At 40.4% G+C, this 17,178-nt stretch overlaps 1 protein-coding gene across 9 annotated transcripts in view; it reads right to left on the reverse strand.

The window, feature by feature from the left end:
- Positions 1 to 619: 619 nt before the first annotated feature.
- Positions 620 to 17,178, reverse strand: part of LOC115902443 (SAM and SH3 domain-containing protein 1-like) — a 531,864-nt gene continuing 515,305 nt past the window's right edge. For all 9 annotated transcript variants that reach the window (XM_030945936.1, XM_030945934.1, XM_030945938.1 and 6 more), the window contains 6 exons: positions 16,915 to 17,124; positions 16,062 to 16,212; positions 13,424 to 13,537; positions 6,334 to 7,472; positions 5,676 to 5,807; positions 620 to 4,849 (listed from right to left, as the gene is read on the reverse strand). In XM_030945936.1, the coding sequence (XP_030801796.1) occupies positions 4,589 to 4,849; positions 5,676 to 5,807; positions 6,334 to 7,472; positions 13,424 to 13,537; positions 16,062 to 16,212; positions 16,915 to 17,124 (2,007 nt within the window). In that variant the 3' untranslated portion in view covers positions 620 to 4,588. The remainder of the gene's footprint in view (positions 4,850 to 5,675; positions 5,808 to 6,333; positions 7,473 to 13,423; positions 13,538 to 16,061; positions 16,213 to 16,914; positions 17,125 to 17,178) is intronic.

Consider the following 17,178-nt stretch of genomic DNA (forward strand, 5'->3'; position numbering starts at 1 on the left):
CCAAACCCTGGGCACTGCCATCGTATTCCAGACTGGAGACATTACCTGACTGCTCAGGAGTTCCAGCACCTCACCAAGCCAAACATAGCACAGCTGCATTTGCAAACCAGGTTTGAAATCCCTTCTTGCAGGCAAGAGCTGTAACTACAACTCCACAGCACTGTACTCATGGGCCCTTCCTCTGGGTTCACCAATTATTAATTAATCTACTGCAAAGTGATAAAGCTCCCAAGAGGAGACCTGGGAGGCCTCACACATACCTCATTGAGCCCAGCAGCTGGACATTCACAGGATATAACAGACAAAGCTTGGACTATGCTGATTCACATCATTTAACTTAACAGCTGTTTCTAGTCCTGAATTATCAGGGCTTTTATTATTCTAAATTTTTTTAAACCTTTTCCTCCTGCTGTAAATGTGTTGAGAGTGGTTAACAAGGAGAGGAACTAGAGGCTTGGTAAGCTACAGGGTGAGGGCCAAAGAAATAAGCAAAAAAATTACATCACTGGACATCACTACATAAGCACTAAACAGAGGATCTGTTAGCAAAAATAAAAACAACAACAACAACAAAACAAAAGAAAAAACAAAACAACAAAAAAAAACCCAAAAAGAAAAGAGAGAGACCATGGAAATTTATTTACTTTTTATCTATGAACAGTATGACATATAATTATAGACAAGTTTTGATACACAGGAAAACCCTTTTGTCAACCATTTTTTTTGCTAAATGAAACATCACAATAATCTTTACACATTCATATTTTGTTTTTGTTTTTTTTTTCCTTTACAATACACAGCTTTCTTGGGTTGAAGCAAACTGCAGGACATATTGAGTACTGGTATATTACAGCTACTTACATCATTTAAGAACAGCAAATGGAGAAAAATAAGTTATTTAAATATTGATTTCATATACAGAAAGTGCAACTTTGTTAGTTGTTACATAACTTGCTTGACAGTTTTGATTCCCCAAAGGGTGTCAATTAATGCTAAAAGTATCTTGGCCTGAAAGTATTATTTATTCTAAAAATAATACAGTACAACTGCACAGCTGTGACTTGGTGAATCGACCACTATTGCTGCTCTTAGACATGATGGCCTGTTTGAATAATGCCAAGTTTAATGCTTCTGATCATGCTCCCAGTCTGCATCCACAGCCAGGCTCATAGAAGAGCACAGGGAATTGCCACCTGGGTAGCAACAGCAGGTTATTGATCAAAGCATATGATTATGATGGCATTTGGTAATATTTTGGGCTTGCTGCTTCTATTGTTAAATAGCTGTTTGAGTTACTAAGATACAATGGATAGATACTTAACATGGTGAGCCTGAGCAGAGCAGATGAAGATTCCAGCAGCAGGTTTCTTCTGTGCTTTCCAAGAGTTAATGAGTGAACTTTTGCTTAGAGCACTGAAGGTTGCAAGAAGATGCAAGAGGTTACGGCTCTCGTAATGCACCATCTCAGCTGCTTGGGGAATGCCACAGGTCACTGAAACCACAGCAGGGAAGCTCAAACACTGAGAAGCTTAAGGCTTTTTTTTTTATTAGAATATAAACTAAAATGGTAATTCAAGTAAGACTACAAAGCACAGTCTATAAAAGAAAACAAAACAAATATTAAAACTCATAAATCTCAAACTGCTCACTCCAGTCCTGATGGGTGTGATTTGGTTTCCCTGGGTCACATAATCATATAAAAAGAATGGATTTACAAAGAGAGTTTGGCAAACAGGTTCAGCTTATTCCCATAATTCTCCTTCTGTTATTAAGAGAGGGGGAAGTGATTAATATGGGAGAGCTTTATTATATGACTTGTCTTCCCTGCAACACAAGGAAATTTGTTTCTTTTTTTATTGCTATAGTCAGCTCGGACTTTTCCCTCACTCCAATATAACTGCTGTCCACTTACTTCTACTCTGTTCTGGTCCCTACTGGCAATCCCAGGAAGTCTCAATACTCTCCATCTCCTGCTTACTGATAGTCACCATGTAAGCCTCAGAGAGGAACAAGAGAAAAATAATAATTATTAAAAAAACACTTAATTTTTTAAAAAAAAATTCTTTTCTTTTTTAGAATCATAGAATATACTAAGCTACAAAAGAGGACCCATCAAGTCCAACTCCTGGTCCTGCACAGCACCATCCCCAAGAGTCACACCATCTACCTGAGAGCATTGTCCAAACACCTTTTGAACTCAGACAGGCTTGGAGCAGTGACCATTTCCCTGGGGAGCCTGTTCCAGTGCCCAACCATCCTCTGGATGAAGTACCTTTTCCTGATAGCCAATGTAAACCTCCCCTGACTCAGCTTCAGGCTGTTCCCTTGGTCACCAGAGTGAAGAGATCAGTACCTGCTCCCCTGCTTCCTCTCATGAGGATGTGCAGCCTCAGTTTCCTCCAGGCTGAACAGACTCAGCTGCTCCTCACAAAGCTTCCCCTCCAGACCCTTCACTATCCTCATGGCCCTCCTTTGGATGCTCCCCAATAGCTTAATGTAATTTTTATATTCTGGTGCCCAAAACTGCACACAGGGCTCGGGGCAAGGCTGCACAGATTTTCACCAGCTGTACAAAACATGTCTGCTCTATCTCTCCTGATTCTGTCATATCAGAACATGGTGCTTATCAGACACCAAGGAGAATATTAAAGAGCTTTTCTTGAGAACAATTTCAAGTTGCATCAGTGACTTAGTTGCCGTCATATGATGGTGTGCAGTAGGCACTGGTGAAATACGAAATGTGGGAAGTAAACCTAACAGCTATCAATTCTACCAGAGGGCAAATTAGTTATCATCTGTAGTAAAATGTATATTCATCCACTTAAAACATGACTGTGAAAGGGCCAGATATAGTAAGGACTCATGGAGTAACCACAGTCTTTCATTCATCAATCTGACAGCATTTTATCAGAAGTCATTAGCTCAGTATGATACTGGGATAATTGGAGCACCAAACAGTGAAGTGCCTTGTCTGGTTTTATACAGTAAATTGATGGCAGAACTGATACTGGAAACAGCCATACATCCCGGCCTGTGCCCAGGTTTCTATTCTATCTCCCTTTACCTGCCAGACTGAGCTTGCTCTGTCTTCCACGGAGCATCTGCACTAGCAGAAGCTGAAGGACACATCACATTTAGACCCCAAAGAAAAAGCTGGTTATGTGCTATTCATGATAATTTGTATTTGGTATATAAAACATGTACCCAATATAGAAAAATAAAATCTGTGATTAGTCACATATGCGACTGGAACATTTCACATGGAGTTAGGCAGAAAAAGATCATTGCATCATGAAAAATGACATTTGCCAGAACACATCACATTTGCCAGAACAATGCTCTTTTCCAGTGAGAGGTAATATTAACGCAGTGGTGTGTTCTAAAAATCACAGTGTTATTCATAAGACTATCTGGGAATTTTCTTGTCCATGCAATGGAATTACTGGGTCTAATGATTTCTATGGGACACAATTTGCTTTTTCAATGCATGTGAATTTTCATTTGCAGAAACCCACTGTTTGGAATCAATATGGTCAGGATACCAAGTCAAAGCTGCAGCATAATGATTGACAATATAACACAGTACACAGAATATGATTAAAATGAAAAGCAGTTACATATATACAAGGCAGTATATCTTGGAACAGTTTAGTAACAACAGTAAATGCAAACTGTAGCGAACAAGGAGTTAACCTGACAACCGAAACCTAGCATATCCCTGCATTTGTAAAAGCACCTCTAGAACACAGGAGATGTTATGATGAGGCATTTTATAGAAGCTACTTCAGCTGGAAATCACCCTAAATGCAACTTAAGTGTGACAGGTTGAAACAAGGCTTGGGAAATGTGAAAACAGGTAAAGTGAACACTAGGTAACTGCTTAAAAGCTTATTTTAAGGCAAATAAAAAGCTGATTGCTAGAAAGCAGTTATAAAAATGATCTCAGCTCTGTACAAATAAAAAGAAGCTTTCTGACTCTCCATGAGTTAGTTGCATTGAAGTGACAGAGATCAACCACACTGAAAACTAATTTCAGTCCATCAACTTCAGCCTAGCTAAAGGCTTTGTAGCAACTGGGACCTACACCAAGCAACAGCAAAGACAACTGGGGAGGGCTTTGTGTTTAGCTCTAGACTGCTGTAATAAACAAAAGAGATTTGCCAAACAGCTTCTACTGGAATTTGCACCTTGATTTGTATCTGGTCTTTAGAACTGATTTCAGGTACCTGGAACCTAGATGTACAAAAGACCTGTTACTAGTATCACTATCACAAACTTGAGGAAAATGTGCATGGGTCTCTTAGTTCTGTGAAGCTGTCTGATTCTCAGGCCAACCCTGTGCAGTTTATGAAATAGGAATACTTTAGATGGGAGTGAGGGGGGAGGGAAGTACCACATCTATGTTACCTGGTGGTTGCCTCTCTTCTCCTTCAGTGGCTAAATACTTTCATATCCTTTGAAGAAGATATCTGCCTGTCCTGGGGAGCCACTTCCTTGATCCCTTTAGCTATGTGAAGTGATTAGAGTGGTACTGGTGCAGGAAGAAGCAGTGGATTCTCGACCAGGCAATGTCACACTATGGAGCATGTTAAATTGCCTCTGGATCAAGAGGTTTGAAGAGTCTTGCTGCTGCCAGGAGCTTGCTTATGTGCCTTTCCTCTGTGATGCCAGCTTTTTGAAGGCAAGTTTGTGACAGAGAAGGCACTTTGCTCAGTGTGTTGAATCCTGCTTCTGTGAGCAGGCTGGAATACATAGGCAGACCAATGGAAATCAGCCAGTCAGACACAGAGGTGATGAGTCCTGGGGATACAGGTTTTCGGCAAATTTCTGTGAGTCCTCCACTTGGAATCTGGGGAGTGAAAAAAAAGAACAGAGAACCCTTAATGTTAAACACATCTGCTTGTTTTACAACAAGTATTTTTTGTTTGTTTTCTCTTCCAAACTGGTAGAATTTCATAGCAGATGTTCTAACTTCTCTCATGTCACATTTGTCAGTATGAGAGTGGTGTGGGCTGAAAGGCTCAGATCCCTTGGCCAGAAGCACTGACAACAATTTTGGCAATATAGACACAGTGGGCAGTATCCAGCTGCTTGGCCGACTTTCATGTACCATTCTGAATTAGTCTGAGATCAGTGAAGAATACCCAGTAATAAGACTTTTCAGAGTGATCCATTTAATTTCTCAGTAATGCAAGAGAATACTAATTTTGCCTATTACCTCCACAGACAGAACAAGTTCTCTCAGAAGAAGCCATTAAAGTTTTTGATGGTTTCTCCCTTCAGCTTTTGCTAAGGAGAAGTGGACACTAGTACAGTTTAAGGAATGAAAAAGGAGTGTAAAGCCTTTCAAATTTTCACACAGAAGCATTTAATACATGCCATCCTTAGAGAGCAAGTCTCTGTTACCACTGCTTGCAGTCTGCTTAGACTTTTAAGATCATTATTTGGTCAAGAGAAGGCTATCCACTTTCCTTTTAACTACTGACTGTCCTTGTTTGGGACTGGGGGAAGAGGTACCTCCTGCCCCTGCAGAACTTCTACCTATCTTGTACCTGCTGGATGAACATAAGGAGTATTTCTGTACCAGGACTTCTCAAGTATCTCCCTTTACTACTAGCCAGTCCTTTTAACAGTCTGCTCAGAAAAAAGAACATCTGCTTTATAGAAATACTCACTGCCATGCGATGCTGCTTCCTCAGCTGCTTTACCCGGATTTGGTCCATGTTTGTAGCCACATCCTTTTCAGGCAGCTCTAAATCTTCAGAGTACCTCTGTACCAAAGCCTCAGGAATGCCACAGCGACCATGCTGAATGTCCCCAGCCAGACACAAAGGAGAGAGGACAGATTAAAGAAGTGTAGCTATACAGACCAACCAATGCAACAGAAAGAGAAGTGCAGGATGGGAGCAAGAAGGAGCTTTCCTCAAGGTTCAGGAAAACTGAAAAAGCCATCACTAAAAGATTCCTTCCTTCCCCCTACTACAAAAAGATGTACTAATTGATGCTATCAATTCAGAGTTTCTTGGAAATATAAAATCTAATCATTACTTCCTTTTTCAGCTCTATTCCCCCACATTAGCAGAGAAAGACACATTCCTATGTCCAGTGCCACCAAGGCACCTGTGGTCTGAAAAGATGATTTCTACAACACAAGAACTACTTCAGTCAAAAAGTCTGGTGGCAAAGACAAACAAGAGCTGTAGAATGTCTAATGTCCCAATGATTGTTGGTTTATCTTGGCCAGTTACCCACAAAAAATGACAGATACAGTGAACGACAGACTATCCCTTGGAATGCTAGCAGAATAAAACCACTGCAGTGATTACCACTTACCTTGTCTGAGTACGGTTCTTCAGTAAGATCAATGTCTTCAGACTGCAGCTTGTTTTCTATCACCATTTCCAGATCCATTCCTCTGCTGCAAGAGATTTTCCTTGCTGATGCAGGACCAAGCTTTACCACATGCTGCTGAACACTAGCAGTCTCTGGGAGCTCTGACAGCCAGGGTGGCAGCGGGCTAGGAGGGCTACTGGGCTCCTGTTCAGAAGATGTCCTATGGACAGGTACTCCATGACAATCAATGGGAGTGGATGAGCTGGTCTTTTTTACTGGCAAACATGGTGCTTCTAAACTTGAGTGGTTTCCACTTGTGGTCGTGGGAGGATGATATAATCCATTAGAAAGGCGTTCTCGGCATTTTTTGGCAGGGACAGGTGGTGGCTGAGAGGGATTTTTTGGTTGCATTCTTGCCTCATTTGTGCTTTTTTGCTCAGCTTCTAGACCTCCCTTGAGGACTGGAGCATAATCAGCCCGTGCAAGGTCATGAAAACCTTTACTCTGTATTTCCAGAGGTGTCCTTGTTGCATGATGTATCACTAAGGCAGGCTGAGCTTCACAGTTTTTCAGGGGGCACGGAGCAGGCTTTCCACCTGCAGTCTCCATTACAGAGCAGTTCAATTCCTTAGCTCGTCCCTTCTGAGAATTAGCAGCCCCTTTGCCCTGCTTAGCCATGACATCATCTGGCTTACAGCTGCCTCCATGAGACTGAGGCGGCAAGGCAGAGCCAGTTGCCTTTTTAGCTGTATCCAGTGAATCCTGAGGAAAAGAACCTACTTTCTTGTTAGCGTCCTGTAAGTTGGTATTGGGTTCTCCCTGGAGATCATCCAGTGAGTGGGATCTTGGCCATGTATCTACACCCTGGGGGCCATCCAGAGTTTCATAGCTTCGACACACAGCTACTGGTAAACTTCTGCGGTTCTTCTTCAGAGCCATGACGGCTGGAGGCTTGACAGAGCTCTTCAGAGCATGATGTGCACAACCCAGCCGGCTTTCTTTTTCCCCTGGCTGCAGAGTTTCTATTGACTTGCTCAGTGGAAGAGTGGGATAATTTGATAGCTGGTTTCTGCTGAAATCCCTAAAGCTATGCTCAATTGCTGATTTAGAGGGCGGAAGACAGGTCCTTCGAGTTTTACCTAGGAACAAATAAATCCACCATTAAAAATAAAATCTGAAGCATAATAAGAGATCCCTGTCAAATGCTTCTGCAACAACATTATTTATTCCCTTTTTGTTAATTCTAAGTGTAGAAGAACTCAATGCCATTTCAAGCATAAAGATTTGATTTGACCTTCAGCTTTATTAGTAACTGTTATCTGTTAAGTAAAATACATCCAAAATACTTAACATCCTTCCTACTCTCCAAGTGGCAGAGATTTGAGGTTTAGCTCACATAAACCTTGTTCAGTGTAGAAGTACTGAATCCTACAGTTAGAACTGATACCCTATGCTCATTGTAGGAAGTGGTTTGACAGGCCCCCCGAAACACCTCAAAAGACGTACATTTTTTTCTTTGTCTCTAATCTTAGTATATAAATAATGATTTTCATATTTTAATAAAGTTTACTCGTTTGCATAGGATTTTTTAAAAACACCCTGTTTATGATTTTTAAAATTATACACCAATATTACCAAATTATACACCAAGTGATTTCTTCTTTTAAATGAGCAGCAAACCATTTGCAATGGCAAAACAGAGAGCAAGAAAGTGCATGAAGACTGGTTTTGCATCAGCCCCTTTGGAAAGCTACTTGCAGTGATGGCAGAGTTTTACAGAAAAAGATCTTAGGAGATGGAGAAGGGTTTCAAAAAGGAGTTTCAAGTGTGACTAATGTTAGTGTTAGTCTCAAGTCGTAGTGCATACTTTTAAGCAATAGATGCTTTCTTGTACTGCTTGCCTTCAGGGCTTTATCCTGCTAGAAGTTCAGTGCTTGGCTTTTGAATAATATACACTGTTCACCTTTTATATGAATGAAGGAACCTGATAACCTAAAACAATAAACACCTTGCTTTCTCTTGCCTCTCTTGCCTCTTACTCTGCTTAAGGAGTTTGAAAACCAAAGTATCCAGAAAACTAGCAAAGGAAATGGAGGTTGCACTCAAGGAGATATAAGGAAAACAGTCTCATCAAAGAAAGTTAAAACCAAGGTGAGCCCATAAGGACGAATGTGAGCACACAGCAACTCCTTTCTCAGAAGCTGTACTGCTCACACTTGAACTGAAGCTAAATATCACCATTTTCCCAAAATGCTAACAGGGACACATCCCAAACTGAAGTTGTCTCCGTTGATGCTACCATGAGTTCAAGTAACTCAGAAAATTAGCAGAAAGAACCTCTCTGTCTGCACCCTTCCTGGAGCTAGGCCACCGCCTTTTGAAAATAACTTGCAATCACATTAGAAAGATGTGTAAGAAATGTTACATTCATTTTTTAGTGCCTCCAGGTGCTAATGGCAATATTTAATGAGCATGGAAAGGAGTATTCTCTTTCCATTATTCATATTTGCTAGCACATGCCTGACTTGTGCAGTAATTCCCAGACCCTGTTATCTGGGACTTGCTGTCACAGCTCACGCTACAAAATCCATGTGCCTTCTTTTCAATCTGATATATTGATCAGGGGTTCCACCAATTTTAGGAAAGCCCACTCAGGAACCTCAGCACTAGAAGAAAAGCTGTGAAAAACCTTACTGCTGTGCAAAATAAGGTCTTACTAAAACCATAAGGGTATCTAGTAAGCAGCGTTTAATTTCTTTAGAAATGGGGTATGTCTGTGTAAAGCCAGTAGCCTGGGAATAGAAAAAAAAAGAAGAAAGGAGGATCAGAAAATTAAGGGGAAAAAAAAAGGAAAGAGAAATTTTGTGAAATTAAAATTAAATCTTTAGTTCATTCCAACCCTGTTTGGCATACATATACAAATGAGGTGAGAATGGGGGGAAGTTAAAAATATTTTGTCTATAACACATATAACCAAACATGCAATCTTCAAGCTCTCAGCTTCAAAATGGTTTAAAAGCTGGATTCAATGCTATTGCTTTGTACAAAGGACAGTAGCCAAGAATGTAATTTCTTTTTATGTGATTTAAGTCAAGAGCAGTATCAGGAGAGGAGCTATGATTTATTTCTCTTTTTGCATCTATTCCTTCCCTCCTCCTGACTGTCAGGTATAATTTCATTATGCTTCTGAGACACTAAAACAGGAAGGTAATATTTTCTGAACACAGATTTTAAAATATATTTTAAAGTTGTTCCACAAAGTGGAGAGTTATAGAAATAATGTCCACAAATGCAACATTCCCTACCTTAAGGAAAAAAAAGGGAAAACAACCTGAAAGGGTTAAAGTGTATAGCTAGTAAAGTTTAAATCACATTTTTAATGTTAGTATTTTTGATAATAATTCTTGTGATTTTTGATAATTTTGTATTTTGGTAATAAGTCTTTGGAGCCCCTGGTACAGTTATGCAGATTCATGCCTTTCACAGGGCTCTAAACCATAGAGGCATCTCTGATTCAAATGTGTGCAGAATGACACAGAGTTGTGGGTAAAAAATTAGACTACAAAGGTGATCCTTGCACAAAATAAATGCAAAGCTTATATCATTTCCAGGTTCAGTTCAAGCTACAGGCAATACTTCAACTCTTCTGTTGGATGTTACGGTGCAATTCTTGCTAAACAAAGCACTGTCCACCTCTTATGATACTTCTTGCTGTTACCATACACGGAAGGAACTTTTCCTTTCCTTGTCATCTGTCACTTTGGTTTTTTAAGATTTTTTAAGCCTTCTGATGTTGACATTCTTGTAGTGAGCTTTCTCACACAGTTTCTGTAAATAACTCATTGTTTTGCATTCCTTTATGGAGGAGGAGAGAGTTGATGGACTGTTGGTTTGACCAGTGTCATTGGAGAGGTGTCACTGTCACCCTCCAATCTGCTGGCACTTTTGGAAAACTATAAATGTTGGAGTCAGAAAATAAACTTCCCTTTTTTCCCTTCACCTTGAGAATGGTGGTGTGCTTGTGTTCTTTTGTGTCCTATAGTGACAGTCATCATCTGCCTCAGAAGAGAGGGGACTATCTTGGGGAATCTTTCTGGAGGTACCATAGCTACAGCAAAAAATTTTCAGCATTTCTCACAGTATTTTTTTTCCTTATAGAAGATGGTCTTCAGAAATTTAAGTATGCAAAACCAGGCACAGAATGCAGTGTCCAAATCCTAGATTTTACTAACTTTTTTTTGGTATTGCTTTCTGTGGCTGTATTTTGGGTGCATTTCAAACTGCTCTGTTGACACAGCAAAGATGATGGCACAATACTGGCCTCACTGCTTTTTCTATTTATTACAAACTAGTAGAAATGCACATTACATTAGACAATGTGGCCACCTGTTCTTTTGCTTCCTTTTCTGACTAATCAGGACTGAATGTTGAACTGCTTAGGTTGCCTGCTTGGTGCTATGGGAATCTAGGCATCAGTTTCTGAACAAATCTCAACCTGATAAAGGCCTGGTTTGTCTGCTCATTCAAGACTGCACATTGCAGGAGCAATTCCTATCTCTTCACATCCCCCTGAAAAAGCTACACAATATAACGAGTAAAGGTTCAAAGAAGCCGGCATGAACAGGGATGGGAGTGACCTATTGGGAATAATTAATAGGCCTTCTCAGACTAGCAAAGAGATGACTTGTGAGGGAGTATGACAGAGGTCTATAGGCAGATACTGTTAGGTATGGAGGTTCCTGGAAGACCAGGGACATTCATAAAAAGTTTCAAGAAAGCAGATGAATGCAAGGAAACAGCATCCAAAATCTGAAATCCTTAAATGAGTCATTCCCCAAGACTGTCCTGGGAAGCATCAGATATGCATGCTCTGTTCTTATACCATTCTGTAGCTATCTGCTTTTGGCCAGTCCTGTGATAACCAGATTTCTGATGTGGTTTCCAAATGCACCTCAGTCTGTCAACACCTGCATGCAAAACAAGCCAAATAACTGCACCACTGTCACAAGTCTACGGAACAGCTTGCTCTCTCTGCCCTGTTTCTATATGGACTAATTGCCTGATCATGGATGGTTACTTCCTGCTCTGAGGTTTATTCTGTCTAACACTGAATAGGTCACAGACTACATGCTCCTTGCTCTCTGTGAATTGAAATAAAACCACAATGCTCCTGTAAGTACACTGTAGATACCTAAGAGAATATCCAAGTTGTACTGCAGTGGGACCCAGAAAAGTACTTACAAAAGATACTCTGCTATAGTACATAGCAAACCATTTTCTAGCCAAAATGTAAGAGCAGCTCTGAAATCCTGAACTGATGCCAAAGGATCCAATATCATCCCCAAACTGGATACTGTACTAGTCATAAAAGCATTATGTACAACCATTCCCCAGAAAATCTGAAGACAGGTTTCTTCTCAGAATGCACTTGCCCTTTATAAAGTGCAGATCAGCATGTTATGATATTTATACCAGACAAATGACTATCCTAAATGAGAACATGCTGTACTTTGAAAAAAATATGCATATAAACAACTATGGACCATGAACTTTGCAAAGAAGGTGGAGTACTTTTCAGATTAAATAGCCTTGACAAAATCTCTGAATGAATCAAATGTTCTTTTCATAGTGGTTTTCAAAACAAGCAGTAAATGCATTTGTGAGCAAAAATGATGCAGAAATGCAGCAAGTCATACATAAAAAACAATATAAAAATCATCAGCATTTCACATTCTGAAAAACTCACAGAAATATTAGTTTAAACGTAAGTATCCAACCAGACAGGCAATGCCAATTGCTTTCTAAAGATTTCATTATATTGTTAAAATAAGGAAAATGTGCAGGCAGCACTTTAACTTCAGTGTTACAGCTATCATTATGATTGTATTTAGAGATGAAAAGAAAATTGTCACATATGCCATATATTTAGCTATGATTCTATTCCAGCATGCCTAGTGGATGTGGATTCCTATCCAACAAAAAAGCCTCTCCACTATCAGGAATTTGGTATACTGTCAATTTCAGGCATTCAGCTTCAAAGCAAATTGCAATTTTCTTCAATGAATGGTTATTTTTTAGGGGCAGACTAACAGAAAATGCACATGCTAAGAGTAGGATTCTTTGCTCTTATTCTAAACTGGAAAAATGGTCACTATAAGGGGTGTACAGAATCGGTTTATACTGTTCTTGGTGTCCTGTTTATGGTGATCTTAGCAACAAATCCAGGCAGTCAGAGGTCAAGACATGGCTCAAATACTTGGAGTGAAAACGCCCAACTCAAACCCTTTTCAGCTCTTTTAATATTTCATCCCTAATGACAAGTTTAGACCATACCTGAAGTAAAACATACTCAATCAGCACAATACCCTGTTTCTTCAGATCAGAGACAGCAATCTCTATTAACATCATCGGTCTTGGTAATTTTTCAGTGCATCACCTTTCACTGATGCAGGATAAGGCAATGGGAATGCAATGCTATCATCAGCATTTTTTTCATAGTTTATTTCCTTGCCAACTCGTCAATAATTTAACTTCCTAGTGTTCATACACTAAAAAGTCCTAAATCTCTGCAGCTGGCTTCTGATCAGAGGAAAATGCAATACGCAACCCAAGGCAAACAGAAAAATATGGCCTAAAATAAAGAACATTTTTTCTTAACAGATTTTGTATGGGTTCAAAAGAATCCTCCTGATCTCAGTAAAGCTCAGAGACTTCTCCATTGGTGGTCTCTTAGACTTGGCCATCAGTGTGCAACCAGTGCAAGCCTCATGAGGCACGGTGGCATGAGAATATGGGAGTGGAGAAGGCAGGGGAATGGCAGTGAGAAAGACTGTTGCTTTAGGGACATGAAACAAAGACTTTTTGTGAAAGAGGATTTGTCTCCTACTAATGCAAATAAATAAATAAATTTGCAACAGTAGCAGTGAAAACCAATGTCTCAAGCCAAGAGGGAAAGAGGCAGTCAGAGCAAAGGACAAGGTCAAGTAGGAAGTAGCTTGTGTTAGCTAGGGACAGGAACAAAAGTATATGAAGATATCTTCTGAAAAGAAAAGACTGCAGGAACTGTAAGGCTCATTGCTGTCACCATTACCATTCTCCAGGTTTTCACTGCTTTCATAGCAGCCAGAATCCCGAGGAGAGCATCCGCTTAGGCCTTGGCCTTCAATGAGAAGTTTCTCCTGAGATCCTGACTGGTCGCTGTTACCTGGAGGATGTGAGAATACAGTGAAAAACAGGCAAACAGAAAATGCAGCTGAACTTCTCAACCTTCAATTTCAAACACCATTATCTTGTGTGTTCAGAGAAGGGCAACGCAGCTGGTGAAGGGTCTGCAGCACAAGCCTTATGAAGAGCGGTCAAGGGAGCTGGGGGTGTTGAGCCTGGAGAAAAGGAGGCTCAGGGGAGACCTAAATGCCCTCTAGAACTGCACTGTTTGTAGCCAGGTGGGGGTCAGCCTCTTCTGCCAAGCAACAAACAATGGAACTAAAGGAAATGGCCTCAAGTTGTGCCAGGGAATGCTTAGTTAGTGAATTAAGAAAAATTTCTTCACCGAAAAAGTGGTCAGGTACTGGAACAGGTTGCCCAGGGCAGTGATTCAATCACCATCACTGGAGGTATTTCAAAGACATGTAGATGTGGCCCTTAGGGACAGGTTTAGTGGTGGACTCAATTGGACTTGGTGTATCTAAAGGTCTTTACCAACCTAAATGATTCTATGATCTTTCCTATTGTATTACTCGTATCAGAAGTGAGTGAGCATTAGGAAAAGCCATCACAAATGTTGGAAACATTCATCCTGTTTGGTAAATTATCAACAACAGCCTCAGCAAGAGTGTGAGGGAGCAGCATGGTACACAATGAAAGCAGAATGGAATTCCTGTGCTCCTCAGCTGCAATTGAGGCCAAGTTCTGCAACTTACCATCACAGAAATATATTTAAAATGATTGTTTCAAAGTTCTTTCCGAGACTTAAAAAAACTCTCCAACACCCAAACCAGAAGAAAAGAGCTGAAAAGAACCAAGTCAAGTGAAAAAAAACCCAAACAAAACCTAACTCTGAATTATCTTCCAGAAGACCCGGAGGAAGGATTGGGACTGAGTCTGGCACATTAGATACTGTCCCCTAACAAAGGATGAAGGGACTTGAAGGAGACTAATGGTGCCAATTCCTTCCTTCCTTGGTCTATGTAAAAAGCCAACACTCAAGTGTGGTCCATCCAGCTTGCATACACTGGATTCCAGGAATTTACCCAGAATTTTTGTCAGGAATCATATTTCATAAACAAGCTAAATCTGGAGCTGAACATACAGAAAACCAGGGCCATGATACAAGAATACAGTTTATGCTGTGGTAATTTTCCCTTTGCAATGAAATGTCAGAAATTGCTGCTCCAATTCCTACTCTCAGCACATGACAGGTAATTATGGGGTAGAACTATGTGCTGTTGCCCCTCCCAGATTCCATCTGTCTGGTCCCCAGTTCTCTTTCTCCTCATCATCCTGACTTGGAGCTGGAATCTGTACTTTCCAACCACCAAATCTTCAAGTTTGCAAACCAAAATTGAAGGGTCCTGAAGAAAAGTATTACTTCAGGGAAGTTTAGCATTCTAAATAGGTCTGCAAATAATGAAGAGAAGCTCATCTGAGGTGACAAAAAATTACTCTGATATAAGTGAAAAGAAACTAATTCTCTAACTCCAACTTTATTAATAGCTAGAGGAGGGCAAGGAAAGAGCAGATGCCACTTTGGGAAATGAACAAGAAAACTAGACAGGCCACACAGCACTGTCTAAAGATATTCACCACACATCTTGCTGTAACTGAATTAAGCATTTCCCATTTAATAGCAGCTGTTTAAATAGCTGCTATGGAAGTTTAAGCTAAAACATAGGAATTTGCACAGAAGCAGCTGAGAATGCCCTCACATAATCCATTCCACTGACTGCTTAGTGGAGACCAACCTTCTACTGACACTTGGGGATGAAGAGCAAATTCAGAACTGTCTTAGGTTGCTGCAGCTAGGCTCTGCTTACTCCTGTGCAGCAAAGACACACTTGCATTTGACTGCCATGGCTTATTCCACTTTTCCTTGTCTTTGCAACCACTTGCCCAAGACCACATGGTTCAGCGAGCAAAACTGCACTGTTGTACACAGATAGGTGGGTCGCTGTTTTTCACTCTGCACTTGACTGATATATTTGCTCCCTTTGAAAATTGCTGTGTTGTCATATACACAACCTGAGGCTACCTTTATAATCCTCCAATTAACAGTCCAAGAACCAAAAGCACGTGCAGATGAAGTTAATTCACATTATATTTTCTCCACGGCCATCTGGGCTTTGACTTTTTTAACTCTTGATAATCTTAATGTCTTCCCTCTAACCTGGAAATTTCTTCTTTCCTATTCTCTATGTCTCAGCCTCCTACTTTGAGTAGGTAATCTCAGGATTTATACTTGAGCATCAGTATTCTAAAGTGTTATGCATTTTACACTTGATATTAATTACATAAGTTGGGTGGTAAGGCTTACATGAACAGAGTAATTCCAGCAGAACAAAAGAAGTCTTACGTCACCCCTCAAAAATCTAACTTTACACAGTATTACCCTGGAAATAACTATATTAGGAAAAAAAAACCCAAAATCCTGGAACAAGTTTTCTGGTTTAAGGGGTTCACAAAGTTCTTGGCAGAGCTCTAGTAAAACAGAAAACCTCAAACATCCCACGTACTATCATATTCCTGAAGAAGTTCCACTGCTGTGAGGAGAACAGCTCTGTGCTCAGGATCTCGGATGTTCAGTTCATCCAAATCTTCTTCTTCTAAAAGCTTAAAGGTATCCAGATCTTCATAACCATTGAACAGAAAAGTGGGCATGTGCTCCTGCACAAAGGGAAAAAAAATGAGTGCTAAGACAACATATTTATTCAACTTGTTTTGTCAATAAAGATACTAAAAGAGATTTTTGCAACCAGCAAGAAAAGCAGTAAGTTAAATAAGTGCAAACCAATGCACAACAGCAAAATTATAGCATTGTAGTTTGCATAAACACTGCTCTGAGTTCAGGAAGGTAGCAGTGCCAGAACTAGAATGCTGCATGTACTGTTGTATTTGGAATGCAGTGTATTAGATAGCCTGGGTACCACTCTACCTGAAGGCACAACGTGGCATGGCTCTATATGAGGGGACAAGTATGAATGGTCTATGACAGCCACACCAATTTATCCCAAGCACTTCTGAATAGAAACATGGAAAAAATGTCCTCTTTAAAGACAGGATAACTGTTGTTATTTTACACTTTTTGCTTGCCTCTGGAGTGTGCTAGCCTGTGGTCATACTGTGCAACAATTTACAGTGTCTGAGTGTACACGACTCCGAGCCTGTGGCACTTCATCAAGCCTGACAGGCAGTTCTGCACTTCAGCTATTTTAACTGTGCAGCTAAGACCTGATTCTGCTAAGCAGTGTGACAATCCTTAGGATTATGAATCTGGTGTGTAGCTTCCAGAACTAACAACTTCAAAGGTGTGGTCCTCTTCCTGCAAGAAAAAGTGAAAGGGTAAGCAGAGAGAGAGAGAATTTGGACCTTCAAATTGATGCGATCCAAGAGATCCTCAACTGACTTGGGCTGGGGTGGTCTGCTTTTCCGACGTCTCCTGGTGGGCCGCTTTGGCTTCTCTTCCTCTTCATTCAGCACATCCACATAGATAAATTTGAAGGTGCCAACTTTGTTGTTCAACAGACCCATCCAAGTGCCCATGGGGGGTTTGCTGATTATATCAATGATGTCACCTTTCTGCAGACCAAAGGAGCAAGAAAGCCATTTAGCTTTCTGACAGGTATTTTTAAG

Source organism: Camarhynchus parvulus, chromosome 3 (assembly GCF_901933205.1).
Source record: "Camarhynchus parvulus chromosome 3, STF_HiC, whole genome shotgun sequence".
Lineage (NCBI taxonomy): Eukaryota > Metazoa > Chordata > Aves > Passeriformes > Thraupidae > Camarhynchus > Camarhynchus parvulus.